The sequence below is a fragment of the Ziziphus jujuba genome, chromosome 2 (assembly GCF_031755915.1).
Source record: "Ziziphus jujuba cultivar Dongzao chromosome 2, ASM3175591v1".
Classification (NCBI taxonomy): Eukaryota; Viridiplantae; Streptophyta; class Magnoliopsida; order Rosales; family Rhamnaceae; genus Ziziphus; species Ziziphus jujuba.
The window spans coordinates 16,973,400-16,994,971 of record NC_083380.1 but is presented as its reverse complement, the minus strand read 5'-3'; the positions used below and the strand labels follow the sequence as shown (position 1 = coordinate 16,994,971).

The following is a 21,572-nucleotide window of genomic DNA, read 5'->3' as shown; positions in this document are numbered from 1 at the left end:
AAATAAAAGAAACAAAAAAATAAAAAATAAACAATAAAAATAGGAGGCATCCATTAATGGTATAGTATGACGAAAAGACACGTAATTTACCTGTCCCCTACTCATTAAGAAAATCAAGAAATTTATTGGCAAGTGGAGCCATAGCACTCGGTGGAAACACCCGTTTGAAAAATGCTGAGCCACAAATTTTCTTTTCCCTGGCAGTTTTAATTTTGTAAGAACTAAAGCATGAGGCCAAGTCATATGATGTGCTAATCACCAAACAAAAAAATAAAAACAAAAATAAAAAAATTCATCGTATGTGCTAAATTACTTAGCATTAAAAATGACAATGCTGTTTGCTACAATATATGTCTTTAGAAGTTTGAAAATGTCATCTCGAATTGGAGTATTACGTCAAAATTTGTCGTTATAATATTTTTTATTTGGTAATTATATCAATTTAATATTTTCATTAGAAAGCTTATATCAATATCATACTTTCAATCGATAATGTCATTTTATTATGTTAAAATGCTTTCCATTTGAGATGCTGCAAATACTTGATTAAGACATCAGTTGTTTAGAAGACTCATAATTTGATTAGTAATATTTAAATCTTGATTATTAATCATAGAAATTTTTTTTTCTTTTTTTAATTGAAAGCATATATATGCTTTCTATACATTAATTTTTTTTGGGTATCATTTATAATTCATTAGTATAGATGAAAAATTTGTGTAAGTATACTATTATTGATTTACAATTAATTGAGTTTATTATGGTTACTTTACGTGAAAATCCAAAGTTAAATCACATTGGTTTAGTTAGTGTACCTTTTATAACTACACTTAAAAAGTGGTATATTTCATATGTTTGAGGCATATAACTCCTTTAAATTAAAAATTATTATAATAATAACAACATAAATATTCAATATAAATAAATAAAATTCCCAGGAGCATGTTTTCCATCATCCTAGGGGTCAACTAATCTATAAAAGGTATTAAATGATAAATGTTATAATATTATTGGTTTATATAAGTTAAATTTATCCTATAAGAGATTTAATTAATCATAATTAGGATAGATTAAAATTTAAACCAATAATTTACTAAAAAAATTCAACAAATAAAATAAACATATCACATCATCTCAACAGATACCATATAATTATTCGATATCAGAGAACTTATTAAATTCCCTCCCCCACAACCCCAACCACCCAACCCTCAGCCCACCCCACCCCTAATCCCAACTTCTTTCCCCCTTTTCCATTTTTTAATTGAAAGCAAAACAAATAGATATATTGTATATATATATATATATAGAGAGAGAGAGAGAGAGAGAGAAATTAAAATAAAAAAGGGAGAAAATATATATATATATATATATATATATAGAGAGAGAGAGAGAGAGAGCGAGAGAGAGAGGGAGACAGAGAGAAATTAAAATAAAAAAGGGAGAAAATCAAAGGTCACTACACGTCTGTGGAAGTGAGAGGAATTGATTGGGAGTGGCCATCCAACAATAATGGCTCCTTATGCAATGGCCATTCTTTGTGTTTTCCTTGGACTTTTGTTTACCTTCATCTTCTGGCCTAAGCACCAGAAACATGGTTATAAACTTCCACCGGGACCCTGGGGTTTACCGATCCTTGGCAACCTCTACCAATTAGGGACCCTACCGCACCACACCCTTCGAAACTTAGCCCAAAAACATGGACCCATAATGTCCATTTGGCTAGGTAATGTGCCAACCATAGTAGTCTCGTCCTCTATTGCTGCTGAGCTCTTCCTCAAGACCCATGACTCTGTCTTTTCTTCTCGACCCCCAAGTCAAGCTGCTGATTATATTCTATATGGAAGAAAGGGCATTTTGTTTACTGAACATGGTCCGTATTGGCGCGCCGTGAGGAAACTGTGTGCTTCGCAGCTTCTGAGTTCGTCGAAAGTGGAGTCATTTGCGCCCATAAGGAGGGAGGAACTGGGTTGTTTGGTCCAAACACTTGAGAAAGCTGCTGTAGAGCATGAGCTGGTAGATCTGAGTGAGAAGATCAGTGAAGCTATGGAGAATATAATTTTTAGGATTGTTTTGGGACGGAGCAAAGAGGATGGTATGGATTTGAAAGGGCTTGTTGAGGAGGCATTGAATTTGGTAGGTGCTTTCAATCTTGCAGATTTTGTGCCTTTCCTTGGGGCGCTTGACTTGCAGGTGAATATATATTTTTTTTTCAAATTTTTTTTTTTTTTGGCTTAAAGACTTGCTGGTGAATTAATTGCACAAAATTATTAAAATTAATCTCTTCTTAATAATCATAAGTTTTTTTATATTAGGATGTTGTACATGTAGCAGTTTTTCTCCTTTTTTTTTTTTTTTTTTTTTTTATATGAAATATACATTCAACGTGTATATCCTATGATCATTATTATCGTTTACACTTTACAGGTGTAAAACGTCCTTGGCCAAGCACATGGCAAGAGTATAACATCACTTGTGTTGTGTTATGCAAGGTAGGTAGTACACAATGTATGAGCCTTAAAAATTGGCACCAGTTAGTTATAAATAAATATTTAGTATATTAATTAACATGTATTAAAAATTATTTTCTTAAAGGAAAAGATTCAATGTATCTAGGTATTTAGGAAGTTGTAGATGGTTATTTTCATGAATTATACACCATAGATCTAACATCCATTCAATAGACGAGATTGAAATTTATCAAAAAATTTTGTCGAATATATTAGTACATAAACCGTCTTCTTTGTTAATATTTTGAAGTTGATCAATATAAAACTTTATTAAATATATTTTAAGATTTAAACTTTTTATTTATAAGTTTTTTTTCCAAAAATCATTTAATTAATTAACGGTGAAATTGTTTGTTCCTCTTTTTTTAAGTAATAAATACTTGTATAATAAATCATAAAATTAATTTTTCTTCTAGTAAATTTAAGTTAATGAATTAAATAAATAAATAACTATAGTTTATGTAGGTACAAATATAAGACGGATATAAATACTTATTAGCATGGTACTAAAAGTAAACACGTTTGTACAAACACAATATGATAAATAAATGAATCCGTACAGGCATAACACAAACACCAATGGCCCAATAGTGCCGCACCACCCATTCGACACCTCTACACTTCCGTTATACTGATTCTTCTTTCTTAATATTATTTTGACGCCTCTACACTTTCGTTATACTGATTCTTCTTAAATGTCCTCTTAATTTAAGTTTTCACTAATATTGCTGAAATACCAAACCATCTTAGGATCATATTACTTTAATCAATTTAATTCGTAGTATAATAAATTAACATGACATTTCTTTTTCACAGGGACTCAAAGTGAGAATGAAGAAATTCACAACAAACTTCGAGAAAATCCTTGATAAAATTATCGGCGAGCATGAACAAGATTATGGTAGGATGCGTCAAGAGAAGCCTAGGGACTTCATAGATGTGCTGCTTTCATTGATCAACCAACCCTTGAATCCACACGACGAACAAGTACACATAATCGAACGATCAAACATCAAAGCTATCTTGATTGAAATGCTTATAGCTACATATGAAACTTCCGCCATTACAATCGAATGGACTTTCTCGGAACTCATGAAGAACCCATCGAAAATGACCCGTCTTCAACAAGAGCTAAAAGATGTCATCGGAACACACCGGATGGTGGAGGAAACAGATTTACAAAACTTGCCGTATTTGGATATGGTGGTGAAGGAGACTATGAGATTGCATCCGGCAGCGCCATTGCTTCTTCCGCACCAATCCACCGAGGATATCGCCATCAATGGCTATTACATAGCGAAGAATTCTCGTGTTTTGGTGAATGCATGGGCTATTGGGAGAGACCCTAATGTGTGGTCGGAAAATGTGGAAGAATTCTATCCAGAAAGGTTCATTAATAGCAAGATTGATGTTGGAGGACAAGATTTGGAGCTTATTCCATTTGGGTCTGGTCGTAGAAAATGTCCTGGAATGCAGTTAGGGCTCACAACGGTTCGCTTTGTTGTGGCTCAGTTGGTGCATTGCTTTACTTGGAAGCTTCCCAATGGAACTCTTCCTGAGGACTTGGACATGAGTGAGAAATTTTTCACCGCTAGCCAACGAGTTCATCACTTGCTGGCCTTGCCAACTTGCCGTCTTGTGCATACTTGTCCATGAGGACTTGTGAATTGTGATATTATATATCTAGCAAATTTATAAATTGGGCGTAATGAATCCAAAGTGTTATGAACTAATAAAACACGCATGGAAGCTTAATTACCTTGCATGTTGCAATCTATGTTATTCGAAGTGTATTTATTTATATCAAAATAAGGATTCTTGTTTGGTTGAGAAGATATAGATATTCAAAAAAATTTCATTTTGGTCCCAAACAGTGATGAAAATATCGGTATCGATAAAAATATCGAAAATATAATTTTTTGAAAATATCGATAGAAATGTCGATAAAATTATGAAAACTATAAACATGTGTTTATTGTTGATAAAAAAAAAACAAAAAACAAAATATAGCATTAAAATTCTATACTTTCTAACATGCTTACAAGTTTTAAACAAAAATACATAATTTATTTTTAAATTTTTAGAATCTATTTTAATGAGTATTTATTTTTTCTTTATTTGTTAATTTGATTTTATCATTTTTTACAATGATATTAGTGTATTTATACTTATTTATATATTTATTATATTTAAACTTATTTATATATTTTAAAATTTTAGAACATTGAAACCTTTTGAAAAGTACTAAATCTATTAATAATGCATTATTCACAACATAAGCTTTATATAATAACAGAAAAATGATAACTTTATAGTATATAGGAATACTGATGATAAAGATGACTAAGTAAATTTAATAGATACTTAAAAAAAAAAAAACATTAACTATAGATATAAAATCATATTTTCTATTAAATTATAATGTATCTAAAAATTTAAATATAAATAGTAAGTATTGCAATATAATTGAGATAATAGGAGTTAATTAAATATTATTGAGTGGTTAATTATTTAGTTAGTTACCTAATTTATTGTGTGGTCAATCTATTATATTATCTATAATTTATCTGTATTAACAAAATTATATAACATCATTTTTCTAAAAGGATTAAAAACTCTTTTACTTTAAAAAGCCCAATCCATCTCATTTTATGTCTAAGAATTAGAAGCCCAAATCCAAAACCCATAATTTATTTTCACTTTAAACTCCTCAGCCCATATTTATTAAACCCTAACACATTGCCACATTAACCCTGTGCTGCCATCGAGCAAGACGCGAAGAAGTCGTTCTGGTTCAAGTCATGCAGAAACTTCCATGGATATTGTTTGATTTTTACCGTTGACAATATCAATGTTGTCATCGATTTTTTCATCCATGTCCATCGAAAACCCAAAAATCTCATTGACTTTAGAAGATAGTGGCAACACTTTTCAGCAACGGCAACATTTCTCCGATAAATCTTACAAAAATTCCTTCCCCCCTCCCCCCCCCGGCTCCCGGCCCCTCTGTCGATGTCGCTAGTCTCTGAAACACGATAATGTCAGCAACATTTTGAAGATCTCGCCAATTTTTTTCTTCCATGGTCCCAAATAGGACAAGTTACTAGACACTTTATATTAACACAAGCTGCATGATATTTAAGATTTAGATACAAGTTGCCAGATATATAGATCCAAGTTGCAAGATATTCATACAACATGTCAAATAATTCCCATTTCTCAAATAGCATAAGTTGCTACATATTTCAAATAATTCCAATATCTCAAATAGACTACTTGCTAGATGTTTAATATTAATGCACACAACTCTCAAATCAAACATATATATCAAATCAGAGCCCAATTCCAATTTCTCAAGCAAGCACTGCTTGCTAGATGTCTAAGATTAATGCACACAACTCTCAAATCAAACCTATATATCAAATCAAAGTCCAGTTGATGGGACTGCTCCTAAAGTCCTTTCTGGACATTCAATGTAGTTCTGTTTAAAGAAGCTCTATCAAATTTTCTATCGACAAATCTAGTAATTTAAGTATAACCTAACAATATAGATAAATATTGTAAACATTGTTAATAGAATCTCACAAAATCACCAATCAAAAAAAATATAAAAGGCATAAATATTAGGTTAATCCACTAGAGCAATTTAATAAGTACACAAGAATAAATGCAAAATATCGAAAGTACTCAATATAATGTATAAATTGAAACTAGCAAATAAAGTATAATTGCTGTCATCAGATTCAAAGGAAAAAAACAATACATTAGCAGCAAAAAAAAAAAAAAAAAAATACAGATGACAAAGATGCTTGGACATAATGGATGTAACCTGTCAGTTGAGGTCTAGGGACACAATTTAAGAGCCAAACTATGAGATAAATTCAGTGAGGAAAATAAAATAATATTAATATGAAAATAGTAATCAATCTTTAAAACTTTTCACTCAACATCTCACTTCCACTTTTTTAAAAAGTTTACCTTTTTAAAACCTTTTTCATAAAATCCAACATATACCCCAAATCAATATTATAAAGTGAGCATTTCATAATTAAAAAAATTAAAATATTAATAACCAACTAAAACATAAATTTAATGTTGGATAATAAATAATAAAATTATAATCATAAAAGCGATAATGAAAATATAGCAAAACCTCTAACAAATGTATATATGCTAGAAAATCATGCAATGTACATGTAAAATGTGGAATTGAAGGCACCTGCTAATACATGCCATGTGTCAGTACAAGAGTCATTCCTATGAGTACACAATAAAGCAACAAGTGCTTTAATTGGGCTACTGGTTATTTTGGTGGGGTGGGGTGGGTTGGGTGTGGAGAAGAGATTTCTAACCACCTCTACCTATCTCCGGCCACCTCCCTACCGCACACTCTACCCCACCATGAACCCGACCGGAGGACCAAAAATCTTGGTAAAATCGATTACGATGCGTTGAGATTGGGCCATTTCAGCGGCAGCGGCTGTTGGCTTTCCCAGCCAAATTCTTCCCTAACCAGCCACCATCTTGCCTCCTTATCACTACCATCCTCTTACCCACTAAAAAACTAGCATTTTCCCAAACTTTTACTGTCAGTGACTGCTGATGCACCGGCATCGATGACTTTTTACGACGACGATAGTGACTTGTTGATCTCCTATTTTCAGCAAGTTTCCAATCAACCCACCATTTTTTACCCTCCTAAACCCAAATATGAGGTCTATTTAGCTTAATTGGTACTAGTTTCTTAGATCCGAGAGCATTAAGTTAGCCAGATCTTTCCAGAGAGATTTTGACCATCATCGGCTGAATCTCCAATAAGTAAGAACCAATTCGTGATATTCATACTCTAGGCTTCAATTTGGTATATAGGTTGCTAGTTTTGGTTGAGGTTTATACTTAAACCCCCAAGTAAATTATGTGATAAATATTTGATAAAAAATAATATTTTAATGGATGTTGCAATTTGTTGGTAGTTTGAGCACCCCTGTAAACCAAGGAATAGATTCCATTGAAGATTTGGCGTGATTATTGATTTTAGGTAAATGGTACATTTTCCCAAACATTTTTGGGAACTAATTTATTTCATGCTATTATGAATGTTTGTTAAATATTGTGTTAATTAATTAAAAAAAATTATTACTTTAGGTATGTGTGATTTTTATAATTATTTTTGTAAAAATGGTTGACTGAGATTTATGAAATAAATTTTGATAAAAAATTATATATATCTTTGGTAAAATTCATGATTTTTATAAATATGATTTAAATCAACTAAATAATTTATATGGGTTTGGTATATTGTAATAACTTGGTAAAAATTTATAAAAAAGAATTATGGTGAGATCTGTACATGTATACTGTTTTTAGATGTACCATATAGTATTAATATTCTGTATTGTATTGTTATTGATTAGTGCACATGTATTATTTAGCCATCCTCTAAGAGCTAAGTGAGAGAGGGCTGATACGTATTCTGCATTGTGAGTATTTGTCACCCTCTCCTTAGCCGTATAATGACAGGTTGTTAGCATCGGTGCCTTAGAATGTCAAGGAATCCAATTGTATGTATTTCTTTCGATCTCTTTTTGTCAAGAGGTAATTGGGACGTAAATGCCATTTGACATCATTCGGTATATTGTATGGTGCATCAAGTATATACTTGATATATATTCTTAAAATGTTTCTGAAATATATTTATTTAACTTATGGTTTTAAATGTTTGATTGATTATTTATTAATTTATTTAATCGTTTGAATATAATATTTATTATATTATATTATTTTCACCTTACTTATTTATTATCTGAATAATATTTTATTTCATTTTAATGTTATTTTATTTCATTTTCCATAATAATATTTAAATTATTATGAATGTAAAACTATGAGTTTTATGAAAATAATTTTAAATAGGGAAATGTTTCAAAATTTTGTGAATTAGTGATGGTTTAGGGAGAAAATTATTTTTCTAAATTTTTAATTTAATTTTTCAAAATTATCTTTATTAGTATTATATTTATTATTATTATTACTGTTATTTATTATATGGGTGCCAAATTGCGAGGATGATTAACATATCATTAGTTTTTCTTTATTTTTCAACCAATTTTCCTAGATACAGACTAGTAGCACACAGATTTCCAGGCTGCATGCCCTTTCGACCACCTCTTTCCGTTGCTGTATTCAAGTAGAGTTCTTCTTTGCATCCCTCCTCTATATTGTTATTTTTATTTCTTCAGACTTTGTAACATTTATGCTTTTTTAAATAAATCTTAGACTGCTCTAACACTAAACTGTGGACCAAAATGTTTTGTATAAAATTATTTTGGTTAATTATTTCTTTCCACTTTGTTCCTTTATTTTTTTGTAGTGCTGCAATCTTGTGAAAATTTTGTAGTAAATAGGGAGGACTAGGGAGGTTCAACATTTTGGAATGTATTTTCTGTGCAAGAAAATTTTTGGGAAAGTCCAATCCCAAGGAAATACTGCTAGATTTTTGTAAAATTTTCGATGGGGTTTCCCATAATCAGGGCTAGCTTAAGGTTCTTGTAAGGAATACTAGAAGGGTTCTAACAACCACAATTCAGAATTTAATATTCAATCCCACTCATTTTTTAAAGCATTCCAAATCATTATTTCATGCTAAAACATAAGTACCAATAGTAAAATATTTATCACCATAAATTATTTAGGCACCTTGAAATACAAAACACTTATATATACTTCGAAATATACAACTTCCAAATTTCCTTCCTCAGAACCAATTATTTTCTTAAAAAAAAAAAAAAAAAGAACCAAAAACATCAATTCAAATACCATGATATTTAGATACCAAAATTTTCAAGTTTATCATGAACTCATTTGAAATTAAAATCATTAAAAAACTTATCAAAAGTCACATGAAATAATAATACATACAATCATATATATATATATATATATATCTAAGCATATGTTCATATATGTATATGATAAGTACTTAAACCAAACCATAAATATGATTTATTCAAACCATATATATAACACCTTGCCTTCACTAGCGGACATGTCACTCTCTGACGATATTGTCTCCAATTTAGCCACCGCACTCGATATAAGTTTTTTTTTTTTTTTTTTTTTTTTAAGGCTTCTCAAGATGTTACCCAGCACATTTAACTTCAAAATTCTTTCAAATCTTGAAACAAACGCTTTGAAAAGACCTCAGTATGGGGTTTTTCATTCAAAGCTTCCTAAGAGTTCATGCATCTCTAGACTGCTCTCTCCTGAGCATACTCAACTTCAGATTCTCTTGAATCCTAAAGGAACCACTCTGAAAAGACTTTGGTGTTATGAGAGTGACTATCATTATATTTGAATCATTACTAATTGCATACCCGGCAATATAAGATTGGCCACTAGATAGCTTACTAGTACATCTTGCACCTTCCCATACTAGTCGTCATAATCCACCCCCCATAGGGTCCAACGTCCTTGATATGCTTCCAATTAAGTATGCGCTATGATACTATTTGTCACACCTCGCCACCATTGGCGTACCTCCCACTCTATGTTGATATTGTTTCCAATTTAACCACTACAATCAATATGAGGTTTTTTGTTTAGAGCTTTTCAAAAAGTCATTTATCCCTAAACGACTCTCACTTGAACACGCTTGACTTTGAAGTTTCAAACCCTAAAGCTAACCGCTATAAAAGGGCCTTGACATTATGAGAGTGACTATCATTAGATTTGAACCAACCACCATTCCACACTAGGCCAAGTTGGATTGGACACCAACTAACACGCCAGTGTCTCTTGCACCAGCCCAAGCTCATCGTCGTAGTACATATATATTTTACTAATATGCCAAAAATCATTTAAAAACATAAATCACTCATAGATACAACTTATGTCTACTCTTACTCATCCATAAAGTCACCTCCAATCTCACTACGGGTGCCTAAAATATAATAAAAATATTTCTCAAGATCAAAAAATCAAATCCAAGATATTAATCCATATCAAATGTTCCAAAATAATTTTAATAACTTGAAAATTTCTAAAATTGTATGTCAAACAATTCAATTATAGTGTGGGCCTTAAATACCCAACACCCAAAATTTAGGTTTTTCACTCGGAGGCCAAACTTAATAAAAGTAAACCTTCCATTGGGTCGTTAACACTTAATTATACTGATCCAACTTTGATTTTGTCAAATTTATCCAATTATGTCTAAACATAGTTCAAATTTACTCGGTATTAAGCTAATTTGACTTACAATAGAAAAATTATCAAAACATCATTCAAAATTTAAAACTTTAAATCAACAAAAAGCCCATAAGATGAGAAATACAATGATTTATTCACCTTGATCCAAAAGCCTAGCCGGCGGTCAAAAAACCTTTTCCAAATTTTGACCATACTTGATATTGATGGCTCTCTCAAACCATAAGAAATTTCAATAAATAAAGGCTAGATTCAAGCACAAAGGGTTCAAAATAGGAGGAAGAGGTGTATGGCATGGCTTGAAATGGTCGAAAAACACATGAACTCCAGTGGCATAGCCAATCCACCATTGTCGACTTTACTAGCACAATACAGTCAATTCTAGTGATGGTTGGTGGCCAAGGTCAAGGGGGGATGGGCAAAATGGATGGCCAACATGTAGGAGTGGGCAAAAAATTAGTCAAACCGAGTCAGACCGGTCAACTTGACTGAATCGAATGCCTACGGATCGAATTGGTTGTGCATGGTTGGACCGTTCAGTTATTCTTTGAGGAAAAAAAGAACGTTCGGTTCGGGTGTCGATTTTAATATTGAAATATCATCAGACCACCCGAACCGAACCAGATACGTTTAAATATTATAAATATATATATTTACATTTATATATATATATATATATATATATATATTTATATATATCTATATATAATAATAATATGTTTATAATTTATTAATTTTATATTTGATATTAAAAAGAATAAAAATAAAAAATAAATAAAAAACCTCTATCTCACTCATAGTCTCGAAAGTTCTCTTCTCCCCCTCCTCTTTCAATCTCTGTCTCTGGTAAACCCTGGCTGTCACTCTCAGTCACCACTCACCATCTCTCCTACCGACGATGTCAGGACCCATCCAAGATCTCTCACATAAAGCCCAAACAAGCCCTGATCCTAGAAAACCCTACTGGATCCTCCAATGGAAAATCCAACAGAACCTCCCTAAGGGTTGGATTTACCACAAATTCCCTGCACTAAAAACACACTTCTATATACACCACCTTATTCCTCCCACCTTACTACAATTTAATTCCATAAATTTGCAGCACTTCAAATGAATAACAGGTAATCAGTGCATAATTAATAAATAAACATCCAAAACAATATACAGAGTTTTACCAAGATACAATTAAATATGAAATTTAATACAACAAAAAATAAAAGGAATAATACAAGGTAGGGAGCAAAAGAAGCGAAAGCTTCTTGGACTTTCAGCAACGAACAAAGACGTCGAACTCGCCTCCGAACGATCAATGTCTACTAACCTGAGCCTAGGGGAACGAAATTTAAAAATATAAGATGCTAATCATCTCAGTAAGTGACCCTAACTACGACACAATTATAATAATAATAATAATAATATAACGATAAAATGACCTTGATTAATTAATAATAAATAATCAATAAATGATAAGTACTTGAAATATTGCTTTCTCTCAAAACCCTCACAGTTCACTCAGTTGGAAAAGTTCCCCTTTTAAAATATTTTCACAAAACCCAATAATTGTACCCCAAAAATCAAGGAACAATTAATTAAATAAATTAAATTAAATTAAAGATCTAGAATGTATAATAAGAAACAAGAATAATTTTAATAACAATTATTAAATTGTACACAAAATGTCATAAATAAAATAAGCAAAATCATAATAAATTTACATTAAAAATAATCAAGGAAATATTAAATTAAATGGAATGCAATAATTTAGAATGCACATAAAATACAAATAATAATTTAGAACTCAATATATACATTAAAAACACTTTTAAAAAAATCCAATTATTAAATTTAGAATAAGATATCATTGGATAAAATAAATAAAATCATAAATAAACTTGGATTGAAGGAATTTGGCATAAAAAAATATAAACTCAAAATATAAATTATAAAATTTATTAGTTAAATCCATGGAATTATCAAAGAAAACTTTTAGTTAATTTTAAACTTCAACTTGAAATAGATTATGAAATATAAATAAAATTTATGTTAAAATCTCGAATTAAAACAAATAATAAAAATTTAGTAAAATACATTTAAACAATCAATCTAAAATAAGAAGAATACATCATTTAATTAATAAAGGAAATACCTAAATCAATTTAATCATCTATTTGAAGTAAATGGTAAAATGCAGGTAAAATTCATTTAAATAGTTAAAATCATGGTAAAATGCATTTTAGAAACATTGATTTAAAATAATTGACATAAAATACAAATAAACACATTTTAGAAAAATACTAATTGGAAATAGGTGATAAAGCAAATTAAATACATTTAATTTAAATATGATTTTAAAACTTTGGGATTTGAAATTTATATCTGAAAAAAATACGTGACGTACCACACTATATACCAGTGATGTCCTATGATACCCAGCGTCCTAAGCACCGTCTGGCAGGAGGTTAAAGAGAGAAACTTGCATACGGTCGCTTCGGCATCCCGACAGCACCGCTGCTTAAACCGTCATCTCGGCCATGGAATGGCAGCTTACCCTCGGTCCATAGCAACCACAGGAACATATTTTCTAAATGTTAAACTAACACAAAATAAATATAACTAACACCCAAAAATAGTTTTAAAGGTGGGTTACTCACCTCAAGCACGTGTATCAATCGAGATCCTATACAGGATCAACTCCTCTACCCACATGTGCACCTAAGATATCAACATTACACAAAATCGATTAAATTAATATTTTAATTGAGTAACTCACAAACGGGTATCCGACGGAGTGAACACAAACGACAACCAAAATTTACGAATTATATACCGAATTGAAGCTCCTGAGTGAGGATTACGGACCTGGTCTTACTTTCCAAATATCAAACTTGTGGTGGTCGGAATCTCGTTGGAAAGCTCTCAGGTTTTAGGTCCTCGATTCTCACAATCCATTAAGAATTCAAGGAAACAGACCTTGGATTTGGGTTTAGGGAGATCGAATTAGTGGGAGAATATGGGCGGTTTGACTGGGAACTCATCAGAAATTGATTTCCCGATGAGCCACCGTGGTCACTAGAAACCATCACTGCTGGCGGTGCGTCTGGTGGCCATTGGCCATGATTTTTGAAGAAAAGGTAGATCGAAGGATGGGTGAACGGATGAGACCAACGGTGAGGAAAATGGAGGCCGGGATAGGGAGAAATCTACCCTGGAAGGTTTTGGCGTTGGAGCCGGAAAATGCCCCAATCCTGGCCTGTAGGCGGTCGACTGGCCAGGGGATTCGGTGGGCTGGCCGAAAATGGAGGGGTGGTGAGGGTGGTCAAGAACGTGTACGGAAAGAGTGGTCGGAAAATGCCAAATCGACAGTGGGCGATGGTGGTGGTCTCTCCTCTCTTTCTCCTCCTATCTTTCTTTTCCCCCCGACCCACATGTGTTTTGGCCAAAATAAAAGCCACCCGTGGGTGACACTGTTCACTCACGGGATTGGCTGAGAACACGACATGTGGCACACATACTGTTCACTTAATTCAAAAAATATATTAAAATATTAAGGTATTCGGAAAATTTTGCAGGTCCATAACTTTTCAACGAAATGTCCAAATTAGGCATGCAATTAGTCTATGAACTCATGTCGATGAGCACTTCACAATCATAAATAAGTCAGAGCTCATTCAACAAAAATAAAAAGTCAACTCCGACACCCTTGGACAGTTTAGACTTTAACTTGTTTTGCTCATAATTTTCAAATCATAGCTCCGTTTTCAACGTGCTACTAGTCTACGGACTCGGGTCAATGCGTACTTTGCAATGGTGCCTCAGCCAATGCAAAATTCTGCCCAAAACAAAAAGTCAAAATTTTAACCCACTCGATCAATGGTCAACCTCGATCAACATGCAAAAATTCCGATGTACTTTGGGACGGGGTGTTTTAGACAAGCATCTCGTCCAGTCCTCTGCCATCTCTCTGACAATGGTAATCTTCCTTATCTTTTTCTTCCATTCTCTCACTCCCAATCTTTCACCATTTCACCTTTTCTAGCAGACCTCTTCACTCCCTCTGTCTCTATCTGTATCTCTCTGTCTCTCTCTATCTCTTGCTCTAAAATTCAATCTCTCTCTATCTTTTTACTCTCACTCTCCAATCTATCCATTCTCAACTTGAGGTAGCTGTTCGAAACCCTAGCTTAGATATCGTTACTTTGCGGTGGGCCAGTGGCTGTGAGACCATCAAAAGCCTCAATTACCATTATCCAGTCACCAAACATAACATTAATTCTCAGGTAATTTTGCAAATTTCCATTTTTCCCAATTTTTTTCCTTTTAAGGTTTAAGTTCTAAGAAATCACTATTTCAAAATTATATATTTTTCTTTGATGATCTCAATTCTGAAATATTAAATGTTTAGTAACTGTTGGATTTTAATATTAAAGAGAACATTAGCCGTTCAAGTTGAAGGATTCAAGGTGAGGTAGGTCCGTGGCTTGTGGCTATGTCATGCTCGTGGTGGCTCTGTGGCCTGTGTTTAAAGCTGCAATAACTTAAGCTAAGTTGTTCTGTTCTCTCAAACTCTTACTGGTTGTGGATGGATAAAGTGTGATTGCATAAATAGACTATAAATTTTGTTGTTTCTTTGTAATTTTGTGAAGGAAATAATCGGATTAGCTTCTGTGAGACTGAATTGTCTTTGTGAAATGTTGGATTGGTTCTAAAATAGTTTCATTATGATAGTTCATATGGTTTTAAAATGGTTTTTAGTGTGAAAGTTCATATAGTTTTAAAATGATGAATTGTATCTTTGAATTGTCTTTGAAACTCTTTTCTATGAAGTTTTGAATTCAAATCATTAGATTGCTTGCATTTCAGAGTCTTCGTGACTCCAACATTTTTTAAATTGCAATTTTAAACAGGTTAGCTTACATTTCAGAGTCTTTGTGACTCTGAAGTCTTAAAGTTGCCAATTTTAAACAACTTAGCTTTCATTTCAAAGTCCTTGTGACTCTGAATTTTAGAACTTGCTTTTCAATTGACAGTTTTTTTTGGAACTATGGAATATTGTGCAATTTCTAAATATTGTAGAATTCAAGTTGAAATCGGAATTGTTTAAACAAGTTATTTGCATGTTTGTAGTTGGAATTGTGCAATTTTAAACAAGTTAGCTTACATTTAAAGTCTTTGTGAACCATAAATTTTGAAATTGCTATTTAATTTGTAGTCTTTGGGGAATTGTGGAATATTTTTTAGTTGCTGTTTAATTTTGAGTCTTTGTGGAATTGTGGAATATTGTATGTTTGGACATGAATTTTTTATGTATATTCGGTCATAGTGCATATTTGGTCCTGGATTTAAACGGAAGTGTCTATTGTGAATAATGCATGTAGTTGGCAAAATTTCATGTGTCTGTGTATGATAGTTTGGTTTAGGAAAAATGTTTTGTTGGTGGTTGCTATCAATTCTGAAAACAAGGTAATTGTTGGTGGGAAAAATGTATTTTGTTAGTAGCTGTTTGTAGTTTTGTTTAAGGATTAAAGGGCTTAGACCCGATGGTTCCATGTTATTATTTAAGGAAGCAAGACTATTATATACTATTTAATTTATTGTAATTTAACTTGATTGAGATTGTGGAACTTGTGGCCTTGAACTGTTGATTGCTGTCTTGTTTCTATTTGTTTCCTCTTATGTAAACAGTGTCCTAGTTATGCTTTATATGGACCCAGATTCCCCATCATCAGTTAATGCACCTTCCTTTCAATCCCCAATAGGTTAAAGTCCATCACCATCACTGTCAAAACCTACACCAATCTGATGCCCAATCTACATTAGCTCCACGACCTCCATTGGGGAAGAAAAAACCTTCTAGGCCAGCAAGTGATGTATGGGATCACTTTGTCAAAATAGAAGGTGCTGATCCTGATGACCCTAGATGTGAATGCATTTACTGCCATAAGGATTATGCATGTGGTTCTAAGAGTGTGGAACTAGCATCCTAAGGAACCATATGAAGCAATGTCAGAAAAATCCTTATAACATAGATGAAAAGAAGCAAACGGCCTTAACTTTTGAGAAGAAGTCCGATGGTAGTGGTAGAAATTTGGTAGCTACTGTTTTCAATAAAGAGGCATGTAGGATGGCATGTTCCAAAATGATAATTTTGGATGAGTTGCCTTTTAGTTTTGTTGAAGACCGTGGGTTTAGATACTTTTATAGTATTGCATGCCCTAAGTTTGATCCTCCATCTAGAACAACCATTGTGAGGGACATTTACCAATTGTATTTGGATGAGAAGTTGGCTTTAAGGTCAATATTTATTGTAAAGCAACAAAGAGTTAGTCTGACAACTGATACATGGATTTCTATTCAAAATGTTTGTTATATGTCATTGACTACCCATTATATTGATGATGATTGGATGTTACATAAAAGAATTTTAAATTTTGTGTGGTTCCTAATCATAAAGGAGAGGCAATTGGAAAGCTAATTGAGGTTTGTTTGCATGATTGGGTATTGAAAAAGTGTTCACATTAACCCTTGATAATGCAAGTGCAAACAATAATGTAATTGCATATCTTAAGAGGAAAATGGTACATTGGAAAAATTGTATATTGGATGTGGATTTTTTGCAAATTCAATGTAATGCACATATTGTCAACTTGATTGTGTGTGAGGGTTTGAAAGAATTAGATGAGGCAATTGTTAGCATTCGTAATGCTGTGAGATATGTTAGATCCTCTCCTTCTCGATTGCAAAAATTTAAGGAATTTATAAGCCAAGAGAAAATTGATAGCAAAGCTTTAGTATGTTTGGATGTTCCAACTAGATTGAATTCCACATACTTAATGTTAGAGTCGGCTTTGAAATTTCAAAGAGCCTTTGGGAGAATAGAGGAAGAAGATAGACATTATGCTTCCTATTTTGGAGAGGATGATAGTGGTAGAAAGAAGGTTAGACCTCCTTTAGCTTGGCATTGGTTTGATGCCAAAGTATTTGTCCAATTTCTTAAGGGTTTTTATGATGTAACTCTTAAATTTAGTGCCTTTTTACATGTTAGCTCCAACATATACTTCCATCAAGTTTCTTCCATACAAAAATAATTGGATGACTTGTGTGTTATTAAGGATGACTGGTTATATGTTATAGTAAGAAAAATGAGAGAAAAGTATAATAAATATTGGGGTTCCATGGGAAATGTCAATAAATTGCTTCTAATTGCAGCAATGCTTGATCCAAGATATAAGTTGGATTATGTGTCATTTAGCTATTGGATGCTTTATGACAATGATGAAAGCATGGTTACTGAATTGACAAATGGTTTGAAAAAGACTTTAATGAGGTTGTATAATTGGTATAATGAAAAAGAAATGGGTTCAGATAGTAGTTGTCAATCTTCCACTGGTGTTGAGTCTTCTAGAACTAGTTTGGATAGTAATAGCAGTGGATTAGAACAGGCCAACTATGCTGACCAGGTTTGGATTGCTTATTTGAAGAAGAGAAAAAAAAAAAAAAACAAAAAACAATGCAAGGAGGTCAAAAATGATGTGGATAGGTATCTGGCTGACCTTTGTCAATCTGGTTTAAATAAGGATTTTGATATCTTAAATTGGTGGAGAGTCAATGGAGAGAAACACATTGTGTTAGAGAAGATTGCAAAGTATGTCTACGCCATTCAAGTCTCCACTGTGGCTTACGAGAGAGGTTTTAGCAGTGGAGGCAGATACTTGATCTTTTTAGGAGCTCTTTGACTGCTAAAATGGTGGAGCCTTTGATATGTTGTCAAAATTGGCCTAATGCTTCTCCAAGTTTGGACAGTTTTTTTTTAGAAGAGATGGAGTATTATGAAAGTTTAGATGCAAGTAATGTAATATGCAATTGAGATTATTTTCTGTTTGTATGCAAATCATTTTTTTTTTTGAATGTTTTTATAATACCTGCTTCAGCAGCAACAAAAAGGATTGATCATGCATTGTGGAGTGGAATCAGTGGATGGACTTGAAACTTGAAAGCTTTTGACAATGATGAAAGTAACTCTTTTTGTTTTATTTTTCATTTCTGAATAATCATCACATTATTTAACTAATAATGCATTGGTTTAATTTATTTTGGCATCCTTTGTGATTGTAGGCTTTGTAGCCATGGCAGTGGAGGCTTTGGCAATGCTAATTGTAGGCTTCTTATTTTTTTTTTTCCTACTGTTTCTTTTATGTTTACCTTTAATGTATTACCACTTCTCTTAAGTCATTTGGAACACTTGCTTATTATTTGCTTTGATAGTAGTTGCCATTTTTTTTTTTTTTTTTGTTTCTGTCTCTTTGGGGAATTGATGTGGATGTGGGATTGTTATTTTGATATTTGTATTTTGTGTCTGCATTTCTCATTCTCAACTTTGGTGAGTGATAGTGGCATTGCATTTCTCAACTTCAACTTCAATTTTCCCTTTGATATATATTGAAGTTTTGATCATTTCATACCGCATTGGATAGTTTTCTGAAAAATTTTAAACCTTCAAAATAATTGAAAATGCAATTTCTAATTGGATATTGGATAGGTAAAAAATTATAGGTCTAAAAATAAACCCAGCCTGATCAGCTGAAAGTATACCTAAAATTATAGGCCTAAAGATAATTTCAGACCTACTAATTTGAAAACAAGCCCAAAATCGGAGGCCCAAATATAAGCCCAAACCGACCAGCTCGAACCCGAACCAAACTGACCCATTTACTCGATTAAATGATCGATTTTCCACTACTCCACTGGTCGGTTTGGGTTAGTTTCTGCGGGTAACCGAATGATGATTTGGTTGGAATTTTCAGGCGGAACAGATCTAAACCAAGCCGTGCCCACTCCTACCAACATGTGTAAGGTTCTGGTTGCTTGGAATGGAAAAATCCAATTGACCAAATGGGTCTTAAACAAGTTAGGTTGGGATTCCACGAGCTATAGTTTAGGAAACTTTTAGGTATTCTCTGAATCATTATATTCTTGACACACTTTTCCATGTACTTATAGACTTTTGGATTACTACTGGATAAAAATCCGAGACTGATTTGGATATTAATATAATATTAATATTTAAAAATTTCTCAGAACCATAAATTTTAACCATAACTTGGAATTAGATGTGTCACCAGTATATGAATTTGTATCAATAAGCTCTACGCTATGGTATAAAAGTGAAAGTCAAATCAATCTCCAAAGAAAAGTCAAACTTAGTCCCACTTAAAAGTCCAATTTAGTTAAACTTGGTCAAACCATTCAAAATTTAAAATTCTTGATGTTTTCTCAGGATGGATTATTACAAGCTACCATTTCATCTTTGAAATTCATATTAGGACATCAAAATATGCTAACCTTGCTTGGTCCAATAGTTCAAAATCCAACATAACTCAACTTTTTAAGAAACTGCAAAATTTCCATTAGCAGAAACTACTTGTTTGTAAGATATCACTCATCCCAACCAAGCTCACACTTGGAGAGCGTTAATACCACAATGCAAACCACTAAGCACTTATGTTCTAACCCTAAAATGATAACACCTTTGACTTCACAAAATAAAATTCGACATCTTGAATACCACAACCACAATGTAGAACCATCTTTAATATCCCCATAAATGGTCCCAAAGCATGAACCAACCTAAAATGATCAACAACGAATCCACAAAAAGTACAATGGTAACAAGAGATCTTTGTTAACTCCACAAACATAATGGTACAAAAATTTATCTTCTATTGATCAATTCCAAAGTAATCCCAAAGCAATTAGCATCATTCTTACAAAAAATCACATCTTTTACCGTTTATAATTAACCTTTATAATCTATCCATCCCCAAAAGAAAATTTATATTTTAAGTATAATTCCTCAAACTAAATACTAGTGACCCAAAATTAAAATAGAGATCATTCATTTTTCCTTTTCTCACATCCTCTCAACTTCTTCTCTTTCTTATCCATAATTTTCATTAATTTTTTAATTCTTCAAATCTCAAACAACATAGTCTTACCAATTACTCTATTAGTGTCAAAACTCGCCTCAGCAAGTCCTATACGACTCATGAAGTGACCTGACTAAGGGAAATCCCATCGAAAATTTTATAGGAAATCCACCATCACCTCCCTAGAATATGGATTTTCCCCAAATTTTGACCTGCAGTGAAAATAAACTCCCATAGTCATAGTAGCTGCCCCGCCTATAAGAACCATATTAAAATACCCCTATGGTATAAGTTTGACTGAGTTTGACCAAGTGGACCATATATAAGTCCCAATTGACTTTTTCCATAATAAAGATTTTGGTTTAATTGATGTACTATTGAGAGAGTTCACCGATATGAGTAAATAGACTAGTCACACTTCAAATTTTGAGTTATCGTTAAAAGTTATGGTTTCGAAAAATGTACACATTGATATTATATCATTATCCAAATTAGTCTTGGGTTTTAGTTTGCTAATGATGTAAGGCCCTATATAAGTTTTGGAGAGCATGCCCAATAGTTAACAAATCTCAAAATTTCTATTTTATCCCCAAAATACGAAAAACCTCTTTCCAAGCCCAAGGATTGGAGCCTAGTTGACCCAAAACCACTTAAATGCAAAATTAGGTCAGGCCGATTTTAAGTACATTGTAACACCCTGACCCAAAGAAATGCTTCAAATTTGAACTTTCAAAGTTTGATCGGGATTGATCAGGGTTAACCAAGTAGGTTCCATGGTTGACGTTTTGGTGCAAGAGGAATTTCGTTTTAACTGATGCACCATGGTGAAGTACTCGTTGATCTAAATTCATAAACTAATAGTATGTTAAAATCAAAGCTAAAATTAGAAAGTTATGGCCTAAAAAAATTTAGCACAGACCTAGCAAGCGAGTCT

The 21,572-nt window shown here is 32.6% G+C and overlaps 1 protein-coding gene across 1 annotated transcript; it reads left to right on the top strand.

Moving 5' to 3' along the window:
• Positions 1-1,379: 1,379 nt before the first annotated feature.
• LOC107418833 (cytochrome P450 CYP736A12) lies at positions 1,380-4,343 on the top strand. Its single transcript, XM_016027519.4, has 2 exons — positions 1,380-2,193; positions 3,327-4,343. The coding sequence occupies exons 1-2, from the start codon at positions 1,513-1,515 to the stop codon at positions 4,164-4,166; spliced, it is 1,521 nt and encodes a 506-aa protein (XP_015883005.1). The 5' UTR covers positions 1,380-1,512; the 3' UTR covers positions 4,167-4,343.
• The last annotated feature ends 17,229 nt before the right edge of the window (positions 4,344-21,572 follow it).

What these genes read in the sequence shown, in the direction of transcription:
- LOC107418833 (XM_016027519.4), top strand. Translation starts at nt 1,513, where the DNA reads ATGGCTCCTTATGCAATGGCCATTCTTTGTGTTTTCCTTGGACTTTTG. An exon ending in TTGGGGCGCTTGACTTGCAG is followed by an intron (nt 2,194 to 3,326) that starts GTGAATATATAT and finishes TCTTTTTCACAG; the next exon opens with GGACTCAAAGTGAGAATGAA.